This window comes from Elephas maximus, chromosome 15 (assembly GCF_024166365.1).
Source record: "Elephas maximus indicus isolate mEleMax1 chromosome 15, mEleMax1 primary haplotype, whole genome shotgun sequence".
Classification (NCBI taxonomy): domain Eukaryota; kingdom Metazoa; phylum Chordata; class Mammalia; order Proboscidea; family Elephantidae; genus Elephas; species Elephas maximus.
Window position 1 is genome coordinate 3,828,832 of NC_064833.1, and position 24,252 is coordinate 3,853,083.

Sequence of the window (24,252 nt, forward strand, 5' to 3'; positions counted from 1 at the left end):
ACGAAAGAAAGTGTTAAAAAGGTCCAGAATAGTTTCAGAATTTCTTATATCCTTCTACTAGAAGGTTCAACAGGTGAAAATAGAAAATGAATGAGAAATAATAATTGAAGAAATAACAGCCAGAAAATATCCCAGAATTGGAGAAAGACACCCTATGTGTAGAAAGCTTAACACAAACAATATTTAAAACCCTGGTCTAGAGCAGCTCAGGAGACCAGAATGTGATCTAGTCACGTGTTCAGGCCTGGTGCCAACATGGAAGCAAATGCAAGTAGAAACGTCACAATACTGAGACACACTCACTTGTTGAAGTAGATGGGCTGGTTACCCTTCAGAATGGCCATTTTCACACCTGAGTTTTTGTTTAAATTTGTGAGCAATGAGCTGACTCCAAATTGGGAAACGAAAGAAGCAGCAACTCAACGAATGATCACGAAAGGTCTTCCATATCATGGGTATGAGAGATTCAGGCCCAGAAAATAACGGAAACATGAGATTGTGAGAAAGGAGGGAAGTCACGAGCTACAGTCCCCCAAATGGACATTACACAAAGAGAATCCCTCAGGAAAAAGACTCTGTAAGGAAAACAAATCGAAGAGAAGGTGCCACCTGAAGGCAGCTCTCGGTTCATATGAGAATGTTTCCTCAACATCAAGAACGTGTTTTACTCTAAACATTAACAGAAATTCAAAACAAATTAAGCAAAACTGAAACATAAACAGGGAGCAAACATTTAAAACCTCTTGAGTAGTCGATGGCCTTTGTATTTATTTCCAATCTTGTCCCTCCGTTGAAAGTTCCAACTGAGGAGAAAAATGTATCGTAAGTTAATAACACCTTTCTCCCACAGTAGAGGTATCTGACAAAGGCACATTATGGATACTGAAATTATCACAGTGTCAGGAAAGAGTGAAATGGAAGAAACGCAACAGTATTTCAGGGCCTGATGATTTTAGAAGAGGAAGGGGGGATGTTAAAGAGTGCAGTCACTTGGCAGAAATAAGGCGGCCTTTGTATAACAGCCAGGGGGCAGCCGTGCTAAACATTTTCTGAAAGGATAAAGCTTACCATTATCAAACCCATTTAACGTGTTACCATCTAATCGATTCTGAATCATAGCGACCCTAGAGGACAGAGTAGAACTGCCCCATAGGGTTTCCAAGGAGCAGCTGGTGGATTTGAACTGTCGACCTTTTGGTCAGCAGCCAAGCTCTTAACCGCTGCCCCACCAGGGCTCCACGTTCAGTCTTAGACGCTCTGTGTAACCACCCTGCCCAGTGTAGTAGCCACATGCAGCTGTTGAGCACTTGAATGCAGCTGATAATAAAATGCACGAGATTTCAAGGGCTTTAATACGAGTAAAAGAATATAAAATTTCATTAATGGTTTGTCATATGATGACGTGTTTAAACGATAATACCTTTGGTATGTTGAGTTAAATAAAATTTATTATGATTACGTTCACTTGTCGCTATCTATTTTTTTAATGTGACTACTAGAAAATTGAACTCTGTCCTGTAGGGTTGCTGTGAGTCGGAATCGACTCAACTGCAACGGGTTATTAGACAATTTAAAATTACGTAATGTGGCACATGTTATGTTTCTGGTGGACTGCTGTGCTCTGTAGAAGGAAATTATCAGAGGGACTGCTTGGGTGAGAAGAACCAAAACCTTTGGAGGAACTGAACGATTTATTTTCATTGGGGAAGAGATTTGAAATCTTATGTTGTTTTATTACAGAAGTTTGTTTTCTCATGCTTTAATCAGTATTATTCCTTTTGAATGTGCATGTTAATTAGTTCAAATGTTTGATTGTTGAAAGGATTTCTGGGACACCACAGTTTATAGGAGAAGAACACAATACAGCAACAACGGAAAAAGATATTTAAGGAAGCTGGACATCTGAGGTGCGGTTTCTTGGCCTTGGACACAGTTTCTCCCCAGGGCTTGAACCATCACTGGCATATGTGTGAAGCATGTTGGTGTGAGGAACGAGATCTGCTTCTGGTGGAAGTTTCTAAACGTCTGTTTATGGTGGGGGGGTCTATAAAGTGAGGTAATCACGTAGGTACATTCCATCTACTTAACCAGCCCCAACCAGTGTAACCCTCCAGACTTCACCAAAATCAAATGTGAGGAGGCATAAATCCAATTATGATTATTCAACAATGCTGAAAAGCTGGTGTGTGTTCTCCGTGCACGATGCACGAACCCAGGCTGATACAGCAGGATACGTCTTAAGTTAGTGCTCAGTACACTTATCTAGAGTTAGTGCGTTGCATAGCTTTTGCCAGGTGTCAGTCAGTACCTTGCTCCAGCAACTCTGAAGTTAAGGCAGTCGTTCGAACAGACCAAAGGGATACTGAGTGGTTTAAAATCAGGAAAGGCGTGTGTCAGCATTGTATCCTTTCACCATACTTATTCTGTCTACATACTGTGCAGATCGTCTGAAAAGCTGGACTGTATGAAGAAGAATAAGGCATCGGGTTTGGAGGAAGACTCATTAACCTACAATATGTAGATGATACAACCTTGTTTGCTAAAAGTGAAGAGAACTACACCTCAACATAAAGAAAACAAAATTCTCACAACTGGACCAGTGAGCAACATCATGATAAACAGGGAAAAGAATGAAGTTGTCAAGGATTTAATTTTACTGGGATTCACAATTAACGCTCATTGAAGCAGCAGTCAGGAAATCAGATGATACACTGCATTGGGCAAATCTGCTGCAAAGATCTCTTTAAAGTGTTGAAAAGCAGAGATGTCACCTTGAAGACTAAGGTGTGCCTGACCCATGCCATAGTGTTTTCAGCCACCTCATGTGTGTAAAACTGGACAGTGAATAAGGAAGACCGAAGAAGAATTGATGACTTTGAATTATGGTGTTGGTGAAGAATAGTGAATATACCATGGACTGCCAAAAGAATGAACAAATCTGTCTTGGAAGAAGTACAGCCAGAATGCTCCTTAGAAACAAGGATGGCACGACTTTGTCTTACATACTTTGGATGCTATCGGGAGGGACCAGTCCCTGGAGAAGGACATCGTGCTTAGTAAAGTGGAGGGTCAGCAAAAGAAAGGAAGACTTTCAATGGGATGAATTGACACAGTCGCTGCAACAGTGGGCTCAAGCATAGCAACAATTATGAGGATGGTGCAGGGCCAAGCAGTGTTTTGTTCTGTTGTACGTGGGGTCGCTATGAGTCAGAACTGACTTGATGGCATCTAACAACAGCAGCTACCCAGAACTTCTGAGTTTAACCCATGCTATACAATACTGAATAAAACTCTCATCTGGCAACATTGTAGTGACACTGAAGAATAATAAAGATATAGGGAAAATTCTAAATGACACCTGAGAGGTGCCCTGGCTAGGAGAAAAAATGACATTTATACCACACTTTTCATCAGTGCTGCTAAATGCAGGAAGACAGGATCTTCAGAGGGCTCAGGGAGAATGGTCTGAACCTCAGAAGTCTATACCAGATAAATTATCAGTCAAGGAAAGGTAGAAAGACAGCATCTGCAGTGATAGAAGGACGTAGAAAGTTAACACCATAGGCTCTCTCCGATGAAACAATTAGGTGATACAGTGAGGTATAACATTATGTGCCAAGTATAACTGGTATGGTTTTGTGGGTGGGGAAATTGGCTGTAATTATCAAAATGTTAAATTTTAAGTAGCTTCTGGCCAGCAGCCTGTTTCTAAGCAATGCTTGTACATATATATGAAGACATAACTACAAGGATGTTCTCAGCAATGTTCTTTGCATTTGCATCTTTCCTTCCCCGGACGAGGCATTGACTAACCAAGAAAGTAACTACCCATCATTAGTAAAAGGGCCCTGTGCACTGCAGTGCTGTGTTGTTAATAAGGTATAAGCATGGCAAGGACATTGATTTCTTTTGTTTTCAGCCTGAAAAATAATTCTTTGGCCATGAATGTCTAATTTGAGAATTTAGTCAGGAAAATTGTGTTCTGAGGCCCAAGATACGAGGTAAATGGAGAAATGGAGGTTTCAGAATAGCCCAATATTGTATTGTATATAATAGGACTAGAATGTCATGGGCCTTCAAAGCCAGATTAAGAAAATTAAATTTAATTCTGCTACCTTCAGTGGGTTATTATAACCCTTGTCCCATTCTTGCTCCCTAGGGACAGTCACTTTTCTGAATTCATGTATTCCTGAAATATTATATATACCTACTTGTGTGTTTGTATATGTGTGGGTTATATAGAAATGGTAACACCCTACATACTCTTAAATGCTTTATTTTTCTCCACTTAAGTAATCATGGGTGACCTGTTAGCACAGTGGTTAGGAGCTTGACTGCTAACCAAAAAGTTGGCAGTTCAAATCCACCAGCTACTCCTTGGAAACTCTATGGGGCAGTTCTACTCTATCCTATAGGGTTTTTTTTTTTTTTTTTAATCGTGCTTTAAGTGAAAGTCTACAAATAAAGTCAGTCTCTCACACAAAAACTTATATACGCCTTGCTACATACTCCTAGTTGCTCTCCCCCTAATGAGACAGCCCGCTCCCTCCCTCCACTCTCTTTTCGTGTCCACTTCGCCAGCTTCTAACCCCCTCTACCCTCTCGTCTACCCTTCAGGCAGGAGATGCCAACATAGTCTCAAGTGTCCACCTATTCCAAGAAACTCACTCCTCATCAGCATCCCTTTCCAACCCATTGTCCAGTCCAATTCCTGTCTGAAGAGTTGGCTTTGGGAATAGTTCCTATCCAGGACCAACAGAAGGTCTGGGGGCCATGACCACCAGGGTCCTTCTAGCCTCAGTCAGACCATTAAGTCTGGTCTTTTTACGAGAATTTGGGGTCTACATCCCACTGCTCTCCTGCTCCCTCAGGGGTTCTTTGTTGTGGTCCCTGTCAGGGCAGTCATCGGTTATAGCCGGGCACCATCTAGTTCTTCTGGTCTCAGGCTGTGTAGTCTCTGGTTTATGTGGTCCTTTCTGTCTCTTGGGCTCGTAATTACCTTGTGTCCTTGGTGTTCTTCATTCTCCTTTGATCCAGGTGGGTTGAGACCAATTGATGCATTTTAGATGGCCACTTGCTAGCATTTAAGACCCCAGACACCACTCTCCGAAGTGGGATGCAGAATGTTTTCTTAATAGATTTTATTATGCCAGTTGACTTAGATGTCCCGTGAAACCATGGTCCCCAGACTCCTGCCCCTGCTGCACTGGCCTTTGAAGCATTCAGTTTATTCAGGAAACTTCTTTGTTTTTGGTTTAGTCCAGTTGTGCTGACTTTGCCTGTATTGTGTGTTGTCTTTCCCGTCACCTAAAGTAGTTCTTATCTACTATCTAATTAGTGAATACCCCTCTCTCACCCTCCCTCCATTCCCCCTCTCGTAACCATCAAAGAATATTTTCTTCTCTGTTTAAACTATTTCCTGAGTTCTTATAATAGTGGTCTTATACAATATTTGTCCTTTTGCAACTGACTAGTTTCACTCAGCATAATTCCTTCCAGATTCCTCCATGTTATGAAATGTTTCACAGATTTCTCACTGTTCTTTATCGATGCGTACTATTCCATTGTGTGACTATACCATAATTTATTTATCCATTCATCCGTTGATGGGCACTTCGGTTGCTTCCATCTTTTTGCTATTGTAAACAGTGCTGCAATGAACATGGGTGTGCATACATCTGTTCGTGTAAAGGCTCTTATTTCTCTCGGATATATTCCAAGGAGTGGGATTGCTGGATTGTATGGTAGTTCTATTTCTAGCTTTTTAAGGAAGTGCCAAATCGATTTCCAAAGTGGTTGTACCATTTTACATTCCCAACAGCAGTGTATAAGTATTCTAATCTCTCCACAGCCTCTCCAACATTTATTATTTTGTGTTTTTTTAATTAATGCCAGCCTTGTTGGAGTGAGATGAAATCTCATTGTAGTTTTGATTTGCATTTCTCTAATGGCTAATGATCATGAACATTTCCTCATGTATCTGTTAGCTACCCGAATGTCTTCTTTAGTGAAGTGTCTGTTCATATCTTTTGCCCATTTTTTAATTGGGTTATTTGCCTTTTTGTATTTGAGTTTTTGCAGTATCATGTAGATTTTAGAGATCAGGTGCTGATTGGAAATGTCATAGCTAAAAACTTTTTCCCAACCTGTAGGTAATCTTTTTAGTCTTTTGGTGAAGTCTTTGGACGAGCATAGGTGTTTGATTTTGAGGAGCTCCCCGTTGTCCTTTAGGTTTTTTGTGAGTCTTATCGACTCAACAGCAATGGATTTGGTTTGGTTTTGGTTAAGTAATCTTGAAGATAATTCCATAAAAGGACATGTAGATACATTTTTTTTCCTTTTAATGGGCTGTAGCGTCTTCCACTTGAAGGATTGACTGTAAATACTTAGCCTTTTCCCCGTCAGTGGACAGTTGGTCGTTTCCAGACGGGTGCTTTCCTGACTGAGCATGCTGCAGTGAACATAGCTGTACTCGTGTCACGTCACTGTGTGTTGTCTGTTCGCAGGTTAATTACTCAGTGTGGAATTGCCATGTCAGTTATGTACATTTAAAAGAGGCTGTGCTGTAAATGAGGTTGAGAATCTTTACACATGTTTAGGAGTTTGTTTTTTTTTCCCTTGAACTATCTGTTCCATTGAAGGTTCTTGACCAGAACAGGGAGATAGGCAATAGAATTTGTGAGTGGGCAGGGAGTATCTGCTTTGTTTTAAAATTATTTGGCTTTTGTCTTACTCTCAGAATTTTAAGTCCCCTCTAATGGCGTGGAGATGCTGCAGTCACCTATCTGTGCCCGTAACTGCATAGGAGTGCTTACTAGTAGTTGTTGAGTTATGGAACCTGTACATCCAGCAACAAATGTTTAGTTATCAAAGTTATTTGTTGAGTTTTATCTAGAAGTGAATATTTAATTCTCAAAATTATTTTTTTAAATATGCATTTGTTGCTAAATATTTAGGTACCTTGTATGTTTATAATATTGTTTGCTATCCAGATTGAGTTAGAGATGAAATTTAAAGGGGTAGTAGAGAATAAGAATTTAGAGACCATCTCAAGAATAGATTTGATTGAGTTAGAGATGAAATTTAAAGGGGTAGTAGAGAATAAGAATTTAGAGACCATCTAAAGAATAGATTTGATATGTTGAACTAATGACCTAAGACTAGACAGTTGTGAGATGACATCAAGGACGTCATGCGTGATGAAAGCAAAAGGTAGTTAGAAAGAAAGAAAAGACCAAAATGGATGTCAGAAAAGACTTTGAAACTTGCTTTTGAGCATAGAGTACCTAAAGGGAAAGGAAGAAATGATGAAGTAAAAGAGCTGAACAGAAGACTTCAAAGAGTATGATAATGAAATATTAAAAAACCTGGAGTTAGAAAATCAAAAGGGAAGAACATGCTCGGCATTTCTCAAGCTCAACTGAAGAAAAAATTCAAGCCTTGAGTTGGAATACTGAAGGGTTCTACGGGCAAAAACTTGAATGACGGAGGAAGTGTTAAGAGAAGATGAAAGGAAAAAACAATCATTGTACCAAAAAGAGTTGGTCAACATTCAGCCATTTCAGGAGGTAGCATATGACAGAGAAGCCGTGATATTGAAGGAAGAGGTCCAAGCTGCACTGAAGGCGTTGGTGAAAAACAAGGCTTCTGGAACTGACGGAGCACCAATCGAAATGTTCCAGCAAACGAACGCAGGACTGTCAACACTCACTTGTCTATGCATAGAGGTTTGGAGGACAGCTGCCTGGTCAGCCGGCTGCAAGAGATCCATATTTATGCCCTTTCCAAAGAAAGGTGATCCAACAGAATGCGAAAATTGTCAAACAATACCATTAATATCACATGCAAGTAAGATTATGCTGAAGGTAATTAAAAAACGATAGCAGCAGTACATGGACAGGGAACCACAGAAATTCAGGCTGATTCAGATGAGGACTTAAAACCAGGGATGTCATTGCTGACGTCAGATGGATCTTGGCTGAAAGCAGAAAATACCAGAAAGATGTTTACCTATGTTTTGTTGACTATGCAAAGGCATTTGACTGTGTGGATCATAGCAAATTATGGATACACTGCGAAGAATGGGAGTTCTAGAACACTTCATTGTGCTCATGCGGACCCGTACATAGACCAAGAGGCAGTCATTCAAACAGAACAGGGAGATACTGTGTGTTTTAAAATCAGGAAAGGTGTGCGTTAGGGCCATAGCCTTTCACCATACTTATTCAGTCTATATGCTGAGCAAATAATCCTAGAAGCTGGACTATAGGAAGAAGAATGAGGCATCAGGATTGGAGAAGTCTCATTAACAACCTGCGTTAAGCAGATGACACGACCTTGCCTGCTGAAAGTGAAGGGGACTTGAAGCACTTGCTGATGAAGATCAAAGACCACAGCCTTCGTTATGGATTGCACCTCAGCATAAAACAAAAATCCTCACAATTGGACCAGTAAGCAACATCATGATTAACAGAGAAAAGATTGAAGTTGTCAAGGGTTTTATTTTACTTAGATCCACAATCAACACCCGTGGAAACTGCAGTCAAGAAATCAAACGACGTATTACACCGAATGAATCTGCTGCAAAAGACCCCTTCAGAGTGTTGAAAAGAACAAAGAAATCTGTTTTGGAAGAAGTACAGCCAAAATGCTCCTTAGAAGCGAGGACAGTGAGACTTCGTCTTGCTTACTTTGGACAGGAGAGACTAGTCCCTGGAAAAGGACATCATGCTTGGTAGAGAGTCAGCGAAAAAGAGGAAAACCCTCAGTGACAGGGATTGGCACAGTGGCTGCAACAGTAGGCTCAAACATAGCAAAGAGTGTGAGGATGGTGCAGGACTGGTCAGTGTTTGGTTCCGTTGTGGATGGGATTGCTATGAGTCGGAACTAACTCAGCAGCACCGAACAAAATCAGAGAATGATAAATAGGACAGAACAAAGATGGAACCATAATGAAAAGGCAAGATTAAATAAAATTTCTACATGCTTACTGGTTTTATTTCTTGGTGCATAGTAGAAGTTTCATCCTTCATTAGTCATGGGTAGCTACAGTGTGGAAGAACTGTTTGCTACGCAGACATAAACTCGAAATCCTCCCGGGTCTAAGTTATTCTTCAGGCAGTGTGATCAAGTGACCATCACAGAACTGCAAGACCAGGGACCTGCCTTTCCCTAAACAGCACCACAGTTGCAGACTGAGCCCCCTCATTGGTGCTGGGTATCTGCAGGTGTACTCCTCTGTGTCCGTGAGCCCAGGGGAGAGGGAGGGAACCTGTGCTCGCAGTCTGCAGAGAAGGTAGGATTTGTCTTAGGGTGGCAGTTGTGACAGATACCACCTGCACTGTGTGTGGTCTGTTGAAGGAGGTGACCCGGTGCGTGAAGGTGATTACACAGATATCTACGAGCAGGGTGTGGCGCTGAGCAGGGCCATAGAGGTGATGTGATCAGATCTGTGCTCTAGTGAGGACAAACTCTATGTGATGTGCTCTATGAATTGAACTGGCCAAGCTGGGACAGGGAGACAGAGGCACTTTTGTGGGAGTTTGAAAGAGGCGCCAGCTCCAGTCTGTTGCAGCTTAGGGATTTGTATCTTGGGAAGGAGAAGAAGCTGTAGAAGTCACCTTAGAATTAGAATAAGGTGCCCCTTCCTCTGGGCTGACCCCCATCTCAGAGCCAAGATGCGAAGACTGGACTGCAGGCTGGGTTCCCTCTCCTGCTGGTCCCTCTCAGCTGGGCGCCTTGTGCGGGGCACAGCTTGTACTACTCTTCTCAGTGGCTGTGGCAGGAAGTCCAGGCCTTGGATCACAAAGCCAGAATGTTGCCTGCCTGTCGCAGTCTCACACAGCTGTGTGGGCTGCTCAAGTCCTTCCTCTACTGAAGACAGCTCTCTTCCCCTGCGCTGTGGTTGACTCCTCCAATCTGCCCCTTTGTGTGCACTGTCTTTCTGATACCGAGTTTCCTCCCTCACTCCTTCCTCCGTCCATCCTTCCTCTCCGCTCTTGGTGAACAACCTCCTCCTGGGATCCTGTAGCTTGAGGGGGGCCTCCCCGTACTACTTGGCCCACTCAGTGCCTGGCAGGGCAGAGACGGGGCACATATCCTCACCTTTGGTGGTGGACACCCTAGGCCTTGGGTGGCTTTTGTATACAGTGTATGTTGTACTATCTATCTTTTCTCACGGGAGGGCTGGGAACATTCTGTGTTGTAAGTAGCAGCAGCATCATGCTCACCACAGAAATAGTGTGCCACAGTAAAGAAATACCCAGCTTGTGCTCAAGCTTGTCAGATGTCTTACATTCTTAGTTGTATAATAAAAAAAAATTGCCAATTTTTAAAGACCAGTGATTGTTTTCCTTAATTGGCATTTTTATTATTCACCTAAGAGATTGAAGGGGTTGACACACGTGATGGAAGGGCAGCTGCTGGTTCCTGTCATCTTCACAAGCAAATCTTCCGCGTGTGCTGCCTCTTCACACACATCTGTGTACACAGTTTCTCACATGTGAGTCTTCGCACCTGTTGCCTCTTCACACACATCTCTGTACATGATTTCTCACAGCGTGAGTCTTCCACGCGTGCCTCTTCACACGCATCTCCGCACACAATTTCCCACAGCTGGGGAGGCACAGGACGAGCCCGGCCTAACACTTACTTTCCCAGCCCCAGGACAAAGCTCTGCTTCTCTAGGGAACTGTCCTGGTGACCTCCTGCAAGGTGACCTGCATCTCCCGTGCACTTGGGCGGCACATGTGCTGGAAGCGTGAGATTCTTGGGGTGCTTTAGACTGCTGCACGTAAAAGTAATTCCTTCATAAGCTGGAGAGAGCAAGTAGTAAACTCACTGGCTCCAAGTTCAAATAACTTTCCATGTGTCGTCAGTGTTACCAGAAACCTGGCCTTACTTGTGTGTTCCTGAGTGTTGTGTTTTTTAACTTAATATTAAGGTCGCAGCCCGGTCTCAAACAGTGTGATCTTGTTGTTTCAGAAGGGAAACCCCCTGTTTGGGTCTAGTCCTCAGAAAGTACGGACTCTCTTAGGGTGCTCTTCTGCATCAGCAGGTTTTGGGGATTTTACAGAGTTGGTGTTGCAAAATTGTTTTTTTAAGTATATGTACCTTGTTTATCAATAAAGAAAAAGGAAAGACTTCTTCTGGTGTTTTTTAAAAATTGTCCACGTTCATAAAAATACCATTTGAGGAAAAATGCCCTAATTAAAATTGAGTAATTGATTTAACCTGATAGTCTTTTACAGCTGGCTTCTGCTGATTAACTAAAATAAGTGAGCATTGCATTACTCTTTAGCGTAATAATTGTTTTCCAGCTTGTAACGGTTGTTTTTGTGGGGGAATGTGTTTTAGGGCATCATTCAGAAGATAGTGGACAGTCACAAAGTAAAGCACGTGGCCTGCTATGGATTCCGCCTCAGTCACCTGCTGTCGGAGGAGGTTCACTGGCTCCATTTGGATATGGGTGTTTCCAATGTGAGGGAGAAGTACGAACTTGCACACCCCCCAGAGGAGTGGAAGTAAGATTACAGACCTACTTTGGTTTGACTGACGTGTGATTTAGTTCTGCATGTTAAAAACATGCACGAGGGATGTGTATATCTGTGTGTAATTTTCCCACTGATTGTCATGACTACCCCTGTATAAGTGAAATTGCTTCCTAACTATTAACCAGTGGTCTTTTCTGAACTCCTCTTTAGTCTGTCTTTGGGCATCATTAACCTCGGGTTCCTAATGAGCCATCTGATTCCTTTCTTCTGCTGGTCACATTTCTCAGTGTTGCTTTGTTTCAAACTCTGCTTTAAGTAGAATTCAGGCCCAAATTCTTTTTACTTTCTGATCTGATATTAGCCTTTTGTGCAGCAGGACTTGATGGCTGTATCCAGGAGGAGACCACCTGATTATGTCACTAGTGGGATACATAGCTTGCTTTCCTGTACCTAGTAATCTCACCTGGGCCTAAAGAGAGTGGGTGTGGATTGGACAGTCACCTAGAATATTAAAATTAGGAAGTGATCGTTTAGTGATTCATGTACTAACATCAATGAAACTGAAATTATTTCAAAGTCAATTAGAAGTATTCCCTATAATCGTCCTTCCCCTGGTTCTCCCTCTCTTCCCTGAAGGGTTTTCCCTTAATTTTTTTCACTATGTGTAAACCAAGATGGTGGTAGGAAACTGTATGTATAAAATAGTTACTGTTGAGAAAAGTATTAACTTGTAAAATTGGGCCTTGTCTGCAAGGGTCCTCGTGTTTACAAATGATTCTACAGAAATAAAGACAATTGTAGATTAAAGAGGCCGTTCATTTTTCGGTAACTTTCAGTCCCAGGATCTAAATTTATTAGGGTAGACATTTTTTAAAGAAAAACATGTTTAGGTAAATAGATCTTTAGTTGAATAAAATCTTGTCCCACTTACAGATTTTAAAGGAGATATAGTTGCATTTTCAAATTAATCAAATAGCTGGAGGTGAGCTAACAAAATGTTCCTTGGGAATATAGTTTGGTTGATTTATGTCAGTGGCTGTAGAAGATTGGACCTACTGTTAGTTTACCAAGTAAACATTTTAAAACCACTCGAGGATATTCTAAATGTTAGTTAAAAATATTTAGAGGTATTTTTATTAAACATAATTCTCTCAATTTATATAGATATTTCATAGGTAACCCTGTCATACAATTTGTTAACACAATGCTTTGCCTAGAGTAAGTGCTCAGTAAAGTGTTTGTTAAATCTAATCTCTGAGTTTAGGAGCTTTGGCTTTGCTCTTTTAAGCCAATTTATTTTACCTATTTCAAGTATAACTGAGGTGGTGCTACTTCATTTAATAGAGTCTTTTTGAGTCCACAAAAGTAAGAAAAATTTAGTCCAGGTTAGGTAGAACCTCTCCTAGGCTGAGCCCACCTGAATGAAGGGTGATGAAGATACTGTTGTTGGTGGTGATACTATTGATGATGATAGTACCAGCTGACAGTGGTTACTAAGAGCCAAGCCTGCTTCAGCTGTGTGCTATTTATAAGAGATACCAAAGTGTATATTTCATTTAACGCTCCCAAAAACACTATGAGGTAAATACTACCATTATCCCTATTTTATAGATGAAGAAACGGTGATTGAGGGAAATTGAGTAAGTTGAAGTCACGTAGATAGTTAGTGACACAGCTTTGATTTGAATCTGTCTGACTTCATAGTACAGGTTTTTAAAATTGGCATGTCTACTGCAGTAGGAATAATGTAGCCTGAGAAACTGAGACCATAGCTAGGCTTTTAAGGTTCACAGATTCATGAAGGTTGCATGGATAGTAGGCAGAGGTCATGGAAGAAGAGAATGTGATTGAAGATAAAATTGATATGTGCATGGTATTCTCAACAGGGTAATACTGAGGGTTAGTACTGATTGCTCTATATGTTAAAATGAGGGGGAATCTAAAGTATCAGAAAGGAACAGGAGACTATCCCAAATAACCAAGCAGATTTGAAAATGAACTAAATAGAAGTTCTAGAAATCACTGAATGGATAAAACAGCAGATTAGACATAGCTGAAAATTTAGTAAAGAAGGTAGATCTGAGAAAATTGCCCAAAATATAATATAGATGAGCAGGTGGAAAATATGAAAACAAGTTTATGTAAATGAAAAATGAGAAGGTCATTCTAGAAACTATAGAAAGAATAAAAAGAATGGGAAGGGCAAATGTCCAAAGAGATAATGGCTGAGAATTTTCTATAATCAGTGGATGACTCGAATCCTCAAATGCAGTATTAACTTCAAATCCAAACAGGGTTTATAAACAAAATCTACACTTAGGCAGACTGTAATAAATAGCAACAGCTGTAGATGCCGAGAAAATAGTGGAGTAGTAGATTCAAAATGGTGAGAAAAAGGAACTGGTAATCTGTATTTGTTTACCCAGTTAAATTCTCCTTGAAGAACAGGGTGAGATGGAGACATTTTCCTTAGAGAGTTTCCCACCAAAGGAACCTCTGACAGATTACCTCAGGAAAAAGGAAAATGATCTCTGAAGGAAGATTTGCGTTGCAAACTGGGAGAAGATACTTGCAAGGAGTGGTAGCAGAAAAAAAAAAAAAAGAAGGTAGATCTAAATAGATGTTGGCTCCATGAAACAAAAATAGTGATAACATCTGATTTTTATATTTAAAAAGTAGAGCAAAAGTACTGGATGGTAGCATGCACATCAGAACTACAGCCCTGTCAGCCACGTCTTCAAATCCTGCATTTGGGTTATTATTGAAACGTAAGGAGTAGATGGTAAGACAGTGCATGTACAAATAGGTCTGAGACAGGCCATCAAAAGAAGGCAAGAAATGGAGAAAAAGCAAGCATGGAAAAGCAGGATAAGTAGGGAGCACAAATAAGATTTTAGAAATAAATGCAAATATACTAAGAGTAAATATAAATAGTCTTAACTTTCCAGTGGGAAGGCAGAGATTGCTGGTACATGATGTTACAGGATATCAGCTATCTGCTTTTTATAAGAGATACCTAAAACAGTGATTTTCAAACATTTTTCTTGGACTTAAACAAAAATAAATACATTTTACTTTGAGATCCAATACACACGTACAGGGTGTATCTTAGAACAGTTTATACATATAATCAGTCAGTCCCTCTCTCTACATATATGCATTTCATAAAACTGTACTCAGTCTTATTATTTACACTATAAAGTCTAAGGTTTTCAATTCCCTCTGTTCTGTTTTACTTCTATAAAATAAATAAATAAATAATTTCACAGCCCGCTGATGAGTTGGGATTTCCACTTTGAGAAACTCACGTGCCTAGTCACTGAGCTGCCACGGAGGACGCAGCAGCCTCTCCCTCCAGCCCCCTCACTTCCCCATGCCCTGTCCCTCTTGACCGCCACCGCCCTCCACAGGCCGTCTCCACCCAGGAAAAGGAGTTGTATGGCATGTCTGCTTTCCGGAACCTCCACTCCTTCCACCCCTCAGCTGACGCAGGTGAGGGTGACAGCCTGTTTCCTGCCGGGACTAAGGATTTTATCCATAAAAGACTCTGACAGAGAAGCAGCAGGAAGACCCTTACGGCTGTCCAGGGGATCACTGAGGATTACGATAACAATGAATTAGTGAAAGCACTTCAGAAGTTCCCATGCAGCAGCTGTACAGTTGAGCAGCCAGGGCATGGGGAGGTAATTCAGCCACGGGATGACCAGCGCGAGAGCATACGCCAGCTCCGTGTAGAGACTGGCCTGGCTGAGGACCAGCCCCTGCAGGTTCATCAGTTCCGTGTAGAGACTGGCCTGGCTGAGGACCAGCCCCTGCAGGTTCATGGGCTTTAGGTGCTGTGTGTGTGAGTGAGGATTTCCTTGCAGTGAGTAGAAAATGTCACTTCTGTCCCTTGTGACGAGTTTAAAACCTCACAGTTTGTATAATGTAACTATTCAGGGTCCACTTTTAACTTGAACTAGTGTTACTCCTTCATGCAATAAACTAGAAAGAGTTAAAACAAAACATAAAACATAAGGACAGGTAGGGAGGAAACAGAATGTAACAGGTGAGTAATAACTCGGGGGTGGGGGCAGTTTGTATTGCCGTATTAAAAGCATATGAAAAAGGTTTGTAGGCTCAAAAGCATTAGTAGGAATGGGGGGTAGTATATAACAGTAGAAGTTTCAGTTCACTAGGAATTTAAGATAGAAATAGAACTGTTAGTTAAACTTGTAAATTCCTAAAGACATTGCTCAAAATACATAAAGTGAAAATGTTAATGATAAAAGAATAAACATACCTCTCCTAATGATTGAAAGGAAACCCTGGTGGCGTAGTGGTTAGTGCTACAGCTCTTAACCAAGAGGTCGGCAGTTCCAATCTGCCAGCCGCTCCTTGGAAACTCTATGGGGCAGTTCTACTCTGTCCTGTAGGGTCGCTATGTGTCAGAATTGACTTGACCACAGTGGGATTTTTTTGGTTTTCTGCTAACCAAAACGTTGGCAGTTTGAATCTACCAGGTGCTCCTTGGAAACTCTACGGGGCGGTTTTACTCTGTCCTGTAGGGTCGCTATGAGTCGGCATTGACTTAACGGCAACAGGTTTATAATAATTGAAAAAGGAAGAATATAAGTGATAGTAAACAACAGATGTGAATTATGCATTTAACAATTCTTTCTGATGGAGAAATACGGAATCCTGCATATTTATCAGTTAAAAGCCACACTTTTAAACAACTTGTGGTTCATAGTAAAACACTCAGCTTTGCTGATGGTCTGGCATTAATTTATTTTATGCTGCACTGGCCCTTGGCCTGTCTCTGGCCACCCTCAGCCCTCCGCAGTGTTGGACACGCTCACCGTTTCCTGCTCTCTTGGATGCTTTCTCTACTTCCTGGGCACCGGGCTCTCCTGGTTTTCTCACTTCACTGACTGCTCAGGTTCAGCCTTCCCTTGCCTCACCTTTAAATTTTGGCGTGCCTCGTGACTTCTTCTCTTTCTACTCTCCCTGGGCCTGCCTTTGGCATTACATTTACACAGTCAGTTGGGTGGATACAGGGAAACCAATAACGTTATTGCAATAACCCAGGCAAAAAGGATAAAAGATGGCGGGCTGGGGAGGAGTCGTGGAAGCAGAGAGAGACAGGTGCACGGGGGTGTGTTTTTAAGAGAGCTGACAGGGCTTGCTGCTGGCTGTTTACGGTTCTCAACCATCCAGTTAAATGTGTAAATCAGTCTTGCTCAGACACCCCCATACCTCAGCACACCTGGAGCATATTCTGTTTCTGACATCTCAGCCCTTAGTTCCTTCTGCTCTTCCTCCCCTTCCTTGACTCCAGCTTCATTGGTCCCTTTAACAATTCAGTTTTCGGTTTAACTCTATTTTGGGATCATTTTCATAAAATTTTTCATAAATACTCAGGTTGGGATCTAATTTGGTGGTTTCTTTCTGTTGAATAGTGTAGCCCCCCATCTTACCTTAAGCTTCCTTCATCTCATCTCCCTTTTTTGCCATTATCTTTCAGAACTTTTCAGTTACTCTAGCCAGACTGGCGTTCTTATTTGCTTTTGAACAAGCCATGCTTATTGCTCAGTTGGGGCCCTTGAAGTTGGTGTGACTGTGCTGAGTATGCCCCTGTGCCGGGCATGGACCTCACTTTCTTTTGGGCAGGTGCCCAACTGTCACTGCTTCCCACGACCTTCCCCCACCATGCTACCTGAAGAGCCCACTCTACCTGCTGCTCCTGGTGATTCTCCACCAGCTTACACTGTTAATGTGTTACAGTACTCATCTGGAGTGACGTTGTGTGTTTGTTTATTTTTCTTCCTCAGAGAGCTTGTCTTATTTACTGCTCTTTGCCTGGTTCCTAGTCATGCCTGGTACAGAGTAGGCACTTGTTGAATAAAAATTGAATAAATGAATGTATTGATAATGCAGTTAATAAAGTAAGCCCATAAACAAATATGATGATGTAGAGACCTGTATTCAACTAAGAACTAGACACTATTTTTGATTAATAACAATATTACCATATTAACTTATGTTGCTTACTACATGTCAACCATTGTCCTTAGTGCTTGACATATTTTATCAATATTAGTTCATATTATGAGAGTCTTATCAAGTGGGTGTGAGAAACTGTGGCTTAGAGAGGCTTAGTAACTTTCCCAAGGCTCGTGCAGTCTAACTGGATGGCTGGCTGGAAAATGAACCCGTGCACTCAGCTGTTTCCTTTCTACTTCGTGAGAGTTGTATAACTTTATTACAAGGAACAGAACATCTCATCAGTGTTTTCTCGCACTCGCAGATACCTTCTCTTAGTCCATAGGTGGATCTGTGAGGGCGACTGCAGTTCTGGATTTAATTCTGAGATGTAAGGTTTTCATATTAAAGTGAAAGTGTTGGGAAAGGTCAGAATAATTGGATATCAGCTTCCATTCCTGTGAGGTTTTTGAATACAAGTTGTGCTTGTGTGCTGTCTTCTATGGGATCTTTTCATATTGTTGGGGAAGCCTGAAATGTAAACTTTTCCCCTTGAGTCCTCAGTTCCTCCAACATGGTGGTGAGCTGGCTTGCAGTGCACTTACTTGCTCTTAACTGTCTCATGCTGGATGACCTTATGGAGGTGTCCTGGCACGTCACTAGGGAAAGGGAGGGCCCATGTGATAATGGCCTTCCATATGGGGAGGCAACAGCCAAATTAGGTCCTACCTCACACATCCCTCAGAAATCAGCGTGAGTGAGAATCGTAGTGAAGTGTCAAAAGCAGAACCTCAAAAAAGTTTAGTTGGAAATATAATTGGATCTGTTTCTGACTCTGGTGTAGGCAGGTTTTCATAAGATCCCGAAACTTTTGCATATAAAAGAAAAGAATGGGAAATTTCACCAAGTTAAAATTAAGACCTTCTTGCTGTCAAAAGTTATATGAAAGAAAGTACAAGGACAGGTTGCAAACTGGAGAAGATAAAACACAGGTAGCTGACAAAGGATGGTGTTGAGGGGATATAAAGAATGTCTACAGTCAATATGGAAATTGCAGACAACCCAATAAAATGGGCAAGAGCCGTGAAGGTGTTTTCATAAAAGGGAAAACAAGTTTGACTAGTCATCCTAGGAAGACATTGTTGACTTCATGAGACATCAGGAAAATGCAGACCTAGACCATAGTGAGATTCCGTCTTACATCGTTGGGTTGGTCACCTACAGTGTCAACAGCTGGAGAGGATGTGGGCCCACAGGGTCTAGTCTGCACCGCTGGGGAGAACGTAAATTGGTTAGACCACCTAGGAAAACAGCATTCTCTGGAAAGGCAAATTACTACATTCCTATAATCCTGCAGTTCCGCTTTGCATGTCTGTACTAGGAGAGAGACCCAATGGTGTTCGTACCAATGCTCTTTGTGACAGAAACCTGGAACAACCCAATAACAGCAACAGCTAAGTAAGTTGCGGAGTGTTCACATGGTGAAGGAACTGCGGATACACGCAGCAACATGGATGCACTGTGTGGACAGATCTTAGCAGTGTCACACTGAGTGACAAAATTGAGTCCCAGCACAGCATTGTGGCTGTGCTAAAAGCCACCGACTGGTACACTTCACAGTGGCTCAGCTTATATGCATTTTACCTCAACTAAAAAAATTCAGTAAATCCCGGAAGATTACATACGGCATGATAAGTAAAAAGCAACAAAAACTTGAGGCAAATATTGTTAGGATAAAACCGTATGGGAAGTATAAACAAGGGAGCAGTAAACTCAGAGGGAACTAGAGGGCCCGTGCCTTTGCAGGGTCAGCATCCCCCATCCCTCAGGGCCCCTGAGGAATTTGGGCTGAAGCGCACAGTTCTGAGGCGGAGTTTGAAAATCCCTCATTGGTTTGCATGTGTCCACCTGCCTGTCTCTTGTACCTACCCAGTCTATCCAGGAACAGGCAGGAATTTCCTTACCTGTTCTGGGCTCCTGGGAGTTCCCAGTTAGATAAGTAATGTTTGTTAGGCTCTTGAGTCAGCCAAAAAACTTTAAAGGTACAATGCCATGCCTAGTTCATAATGCAGCAAAAACATTGTGAAATTTTGAGAGATTTCCATCATTTTTTTTTCTTTTTCTTAATTGTTGTAAAAATATAGGTAGCATCACATGTTACCAGTTCAACATTTTTCATATCTACAATTTAGTGAGATTAAACTTTAAAATTTTGCATGTAGGTAATTAAATTTTAGTTAACTGCCTGAAATCACCTATATGAAACGGCCTGGCCCATTTTGCGTCTGTGCTGGATCAGTCAGCAGTGACTAGGCTGGGAGAGCTTTTGGGGAAATGGCACTGTTTCCAGACGTTGAATTCAGGGCTTTGAGGCCCAGGTCTAAGAGATGGCCCTCCTGGCATTTGGGAGAGCCTCGTGGGGCTTTTTCCAAGCCCTGCCTTTCTGAGCAACCGAGAAGGAAAGTCCGTCAGTTGTTATCAAGATGTGGCTCACGTTCTTCAGCTCCTTGCGCCTCTGTTCACTGCTGTGTAACAGCTCCTTGCTGTGGGAGGAGACGGGGCTTTTCCCCAAGGCCTCTGCAGGAGGAAAAAAAGTTCTTTAAATAAAGGAAAGGTGTCCTTTTTCAACAATGGCAAAAGAAAATGAATAATGATATTTCAGGACTTTGTAGATAGTGGTTTTGATACAATTTTCAGTGTTATTTTGAAATGACATGCCGTATACATGAAATAGAGGAGCGTTATTTATTAAGAACTTCAGGAGGAGTAAAGTGATCCTTCCTTAAATTGGTACTTCTCTAACTGTTGAAGTGAAGTGATCCTGTTGCCATAGAAAGGAAATCTAGTACTTGAAATGGCTAAGGAATAACATGTCCTAAATTGTCCAGGGAAGGCTGGACATTTCTCTGGAGTCAGTGTTCTGGGTATTTGGGGGTTATGAGCTCATTTATTTCTCACAACAGCGTGAGGAGGAAATTGAGGCACAGAGCGGTGATGGCAGATGGCGAGGAAGTGTTGGAGCTGGGGATTAATCCTGGCAGTCTTGATCCAGAGTCCACATTCCTTCTACTTGTAGGGTTGTTGTTGAGTAAAAAGTCATCTCTGTAAGATGGCCATCAGAATTCCTGTCACACATGCCACGCTCAGCAAATGTTAATTGTTATCCACTTCAACTTCAGCATCGGCACGGGGACAGTTAGTATTTAAATGGGTGCAAGGAGAATGGATGTGGGGCCAGCTGTTTGATTTTGGACCTCAGTATCCTTATCTTTAAAATGGGAATGGCATTAATCACTAAGCCTCTTGCTTTGGGATTGTGTGAACCCTGAGTGTCTGACCTTGGAACCGATGACTTATTCTTGCTGAGCATCCTTGTGCTAGTCTGCAGAGTGTGGATGATTACACTTCCTTTCTCCGATTAGTACGTGGATTAAGAGAAGTGCCCAGTAAGTCCTAAATTCACAATAAATGAGGCCTGTTCTTCTTTCAATAAGTGGCCAGTGTAAAATATCCGCAATACTAGAAACTCTTACTGAGAGCCAAACTGAAACGGCACCTCATTGCTTGACCGTCGTTTGCTTTACTGAGATGGACACTTAAAAATCTTAGCAGAACCTGTATATGTGTGTCTAGCATGTTTTTTGGCCTTAACAGGAACTAAAAGAATTGTACTGATTTATTTCCATTTGCATGTTTTTCCTTATGAGCCAACTGCATTTTTTTAAAGGTCAAATAATAAAACTTTTAGGAAAAAAAATTGATGTTTTTATAACCTTTGAGTAAGAAACTAAGGTATTTTATAAACAAAACATTAAAAGAATTTACTAAAAAGTACAAATAGGACTACATAAAAATTAAGAACCTTTTTTTCCTCAAAAGATAATCGTAAAGAGAATGGAAGAGGAGATGCACTACATCTGCGAAAGGCCTCATACCTGGAATATGTAAAGAGCACCTACAAATCAATGACGAAGGATGAGGAGTGAGGAGAACAGAGCCAACCCAATAGAAAAAAATGGACAAAAACATGAATAGGCGCTTCTCAAAAGACACTATTCCACATGGCCAGTAACCATAAGAAAAAGTGCCCAGTTTCGTTAAGTCCTCAAGGAAATGCCAGTTAAAGCTGCCTTGCCCTATTAAACAGTATCTCACCAGAGTGCCTAAAAAGGAAAAATAAGTACCAAGTCGGGGTGAGGATAAAGGGGAGCCAGAGCACCCCTCTGCTGCTGGCAGGAGTGGAAACAGGCACAGCCTCTTTGGCCCGCTGTTCACTAATACCCACCAACGCTAACATAGGTCCGGGTCCAGTGATTCTACGCTATGGTACCTACCCGACAGAAACGTGGACCTGTATTCACCAGAAGGTACAGTGTTCAGAGCAGTGATCTTCCTAATAACCAAAAAGAGGAACAAATCCAGTGGCCATCAATAATAATGTGGATTGGAAATAACCGGGGTGTTCATACCGTGGAGCAGCTATGAAAGTGAACAGACAGCAGCCCCCAGTCGTGGATGAACCTCCCACACATTTTGTCCAGAATTGCATGCTGTGCAGTTTCATTAATGCTGAGTTAGGAACCTGCGGAAGCTCCTGGAAGATGGTAGAGGCCAGGACGGTGTTTCTCCTTGGCAGGCGGTGGTGGAAGTGACGGGGAGCTGGAGGGCTTCTGGGCTTCTCGTCATGTCAGGAGCATGAGCCCTGCATACTTTTGGTGTGTGTACCATTTTGTGCTGCAAAATAAAAAGTTTACATTTAAAACTCAGTTGGTTATATTTTAGCTTATGTATTTTTTATTGTGCTTTAGGTGAAGGTTTACAGAGCAAATCAGTTTCTCATTACACAATTAATATACATATTGTTTTGTGACATTGCTTGCCAACCTCACTACTTGTCAACACTCTCCCCTTCTTGACCTTGGGTTCCCCATTTCCACCTGTACAGCTTTTCTGTCCCTTCCTGCCTTCTCATCCTTGCCTCGGGCTGGTGTGCCCGTTCAGTTTCGTGTATGGGGTTGACCTGTGTGTATTATTGTTTGTTTTACGGGCCTGTCTGATCTTTGGCTGAAGGATGAACCTCAGGAGTCATTTTAATTCTGAGTTAAAAAGGTATCCAGGGACTGTACTCTCAGGGTTCCCCCAGTCTGTCAGGCCAGTAAGTCTGGTCTTTTTCTGTGAGTTAGAATTTTGTTGTGCATTTTTCTCCAGCTCTGCCCGGTATTCTCTACTACGTTCCCTGTCGGAGCAGTCGGTCGTGGTAGCCGGGCACCGTCTAGTTGCGCTAGACTTAACCTGGTGGAGGCTGTGCTAGCTTCGGTCCATGAGTCCTTTGGACTAGTCATGTGTCTTATTTTGTAAATCATATTTCAGAGTAACTGGCAGTGCTGTAGTCACAATACTGTAATTGCAGATGATGAATTGAAAAAATGACTTATTTCTAATTGTTCTATTTTGTAAATTATTTTTTAGATATGAATTGAGAATTCGTTATTTGCCAAAAGGATTTCTAAACCAGTTTACTGAAGATAAGCCAACTTTGAATTTCTTCTATCAACAGGTATAGGAGGGTGCTTTAATATACTTCTTTGTTGTATCTTTGAATACTATTTATTACGTGTTTGGATTTTAGAATTAGAAATTCATTAACTTGGACTTTAAAGACTTTGTAAACTTTTGTGTGCTTGGACAAATCTTAAGAGAGAATTACTTTATGTGGAGACAGTAAGTTCTAAGGGACACAGCCATTGTCTTCACTGTAATTCAAGTACTATTGTCCTTCTTGAATAGCAACAAATTCGTCATATATAGAATTGATGGTCAGAGCCAGCCATACCCATATAACCTGTAGCAGTGTACATGATAAAGCAAAAATTGACTTTTTGCACTAAGAATAGCTTGCTTTTTGCCCCTTAAGGTATTAGTTAGGCAGTAAGTGTAGGTGGCATAAGGAACCAACAAACACAATTTTACAACTAAATAAATGTTACTGATTAGTGTTAATGAAGAATACCCAAAAAACATGACCTGCGAATATCGAAGAGACATTTGTGCATACAATTTTGCCATTAAATGTACTTGATAAATTTTTGTTTTAATAAGATTAATATTCTACTCTGGGCCAGGGAAGCAGAAATTAATGACACAGTGCTTTCCTCGCAAGTCCTCCTGTGAGCGGTTACTTTGTGTTCAGCCCTGTGCCAGTAGGAGACACAAGCCATGTTGAGCGTGCATGCGTGGGAAGGGTCTGCTAACCCCAGGTAGATTTAGAGTCACGTGTCTCTGCAGCTGTGTCTCCTTCGGTAGAGAGGAGAGGGGTGCTTTCTTGGCAAGAACTCAGGAGAGAGAAAGCATGGTGCATTTAACTCTGCGCTAAGATGGTTTGAGAAGAAACTGGTGAGAAAGATAGGGACCGTGTCATGTAAATAAAGGGCTTGGGATTTTGTCCTGTAAAGCACTGGGAGCCATTTAAAGAATTTAACTAGTGAATACCTTGGTCAGAAATGTGTTGTTTAATAAGACCACCCAGACGGGCTGTCAGTTAGAAGGCTCATCAACAATTCAGGCAAGAGATTAGAAAGACATAATGTATAAGAGCTTGGTGGTAAGTATAATTTAGGTGAATGGATTTGACAGAACTCAGATTGAACTAAAATGGGGCATGAAGATAAGGAAGAAAAGGCCTATTGCATAAGTCTAGGCATTCAAATGTGAGGAAGGAGAAATGGTAGATTAGATGGATAAGGAAGAAGATGAAAAGGTCAGTTGTGTTCCTTCCCTCTGTGAGATAAGGATGAAT

General features: G+C 41.6%; 1 protein-coding gene and 1 pseudogene across 11 annotated transcripts in view; both read left to right on the forward strand.

Annotated features, from left to right (window-relative positions):
- Positions 1-24,252, forward strand: part of PTK2 (protein tyrosine kinase 2) — a 252,208-nt gene that overhangs the window by 84,671 nt on the left and 143,285 nt on the right. For 9 of the 11 annotated variants that reach the window (XM_049854317.1, XM_049854311.1, XM_049854312.1 and 6 more), the window contains 2 exons: positions 11,356-11,522; positions 22,926-23,013. In XM_049854317.1, coding sequence (XP_049710274.1) covers positions 11,356-11,522; positions 22,926-23,013 — 255 coding nt within the window. Of the gene's footprint in view, positions 1-11,355; positions 11,523-22,925; positions 23,014-24,252 lie in introns of those variants that run through there. The other 2 variants (XM_049854316.1, XM_049854318.1) reach the window with 2 other exon arrangements.
- LOC126058915 (eukaryotic translation initiation factor 1-like) lies at positions 11,529-22,878 on the forward strand (annotated as a pseudogene).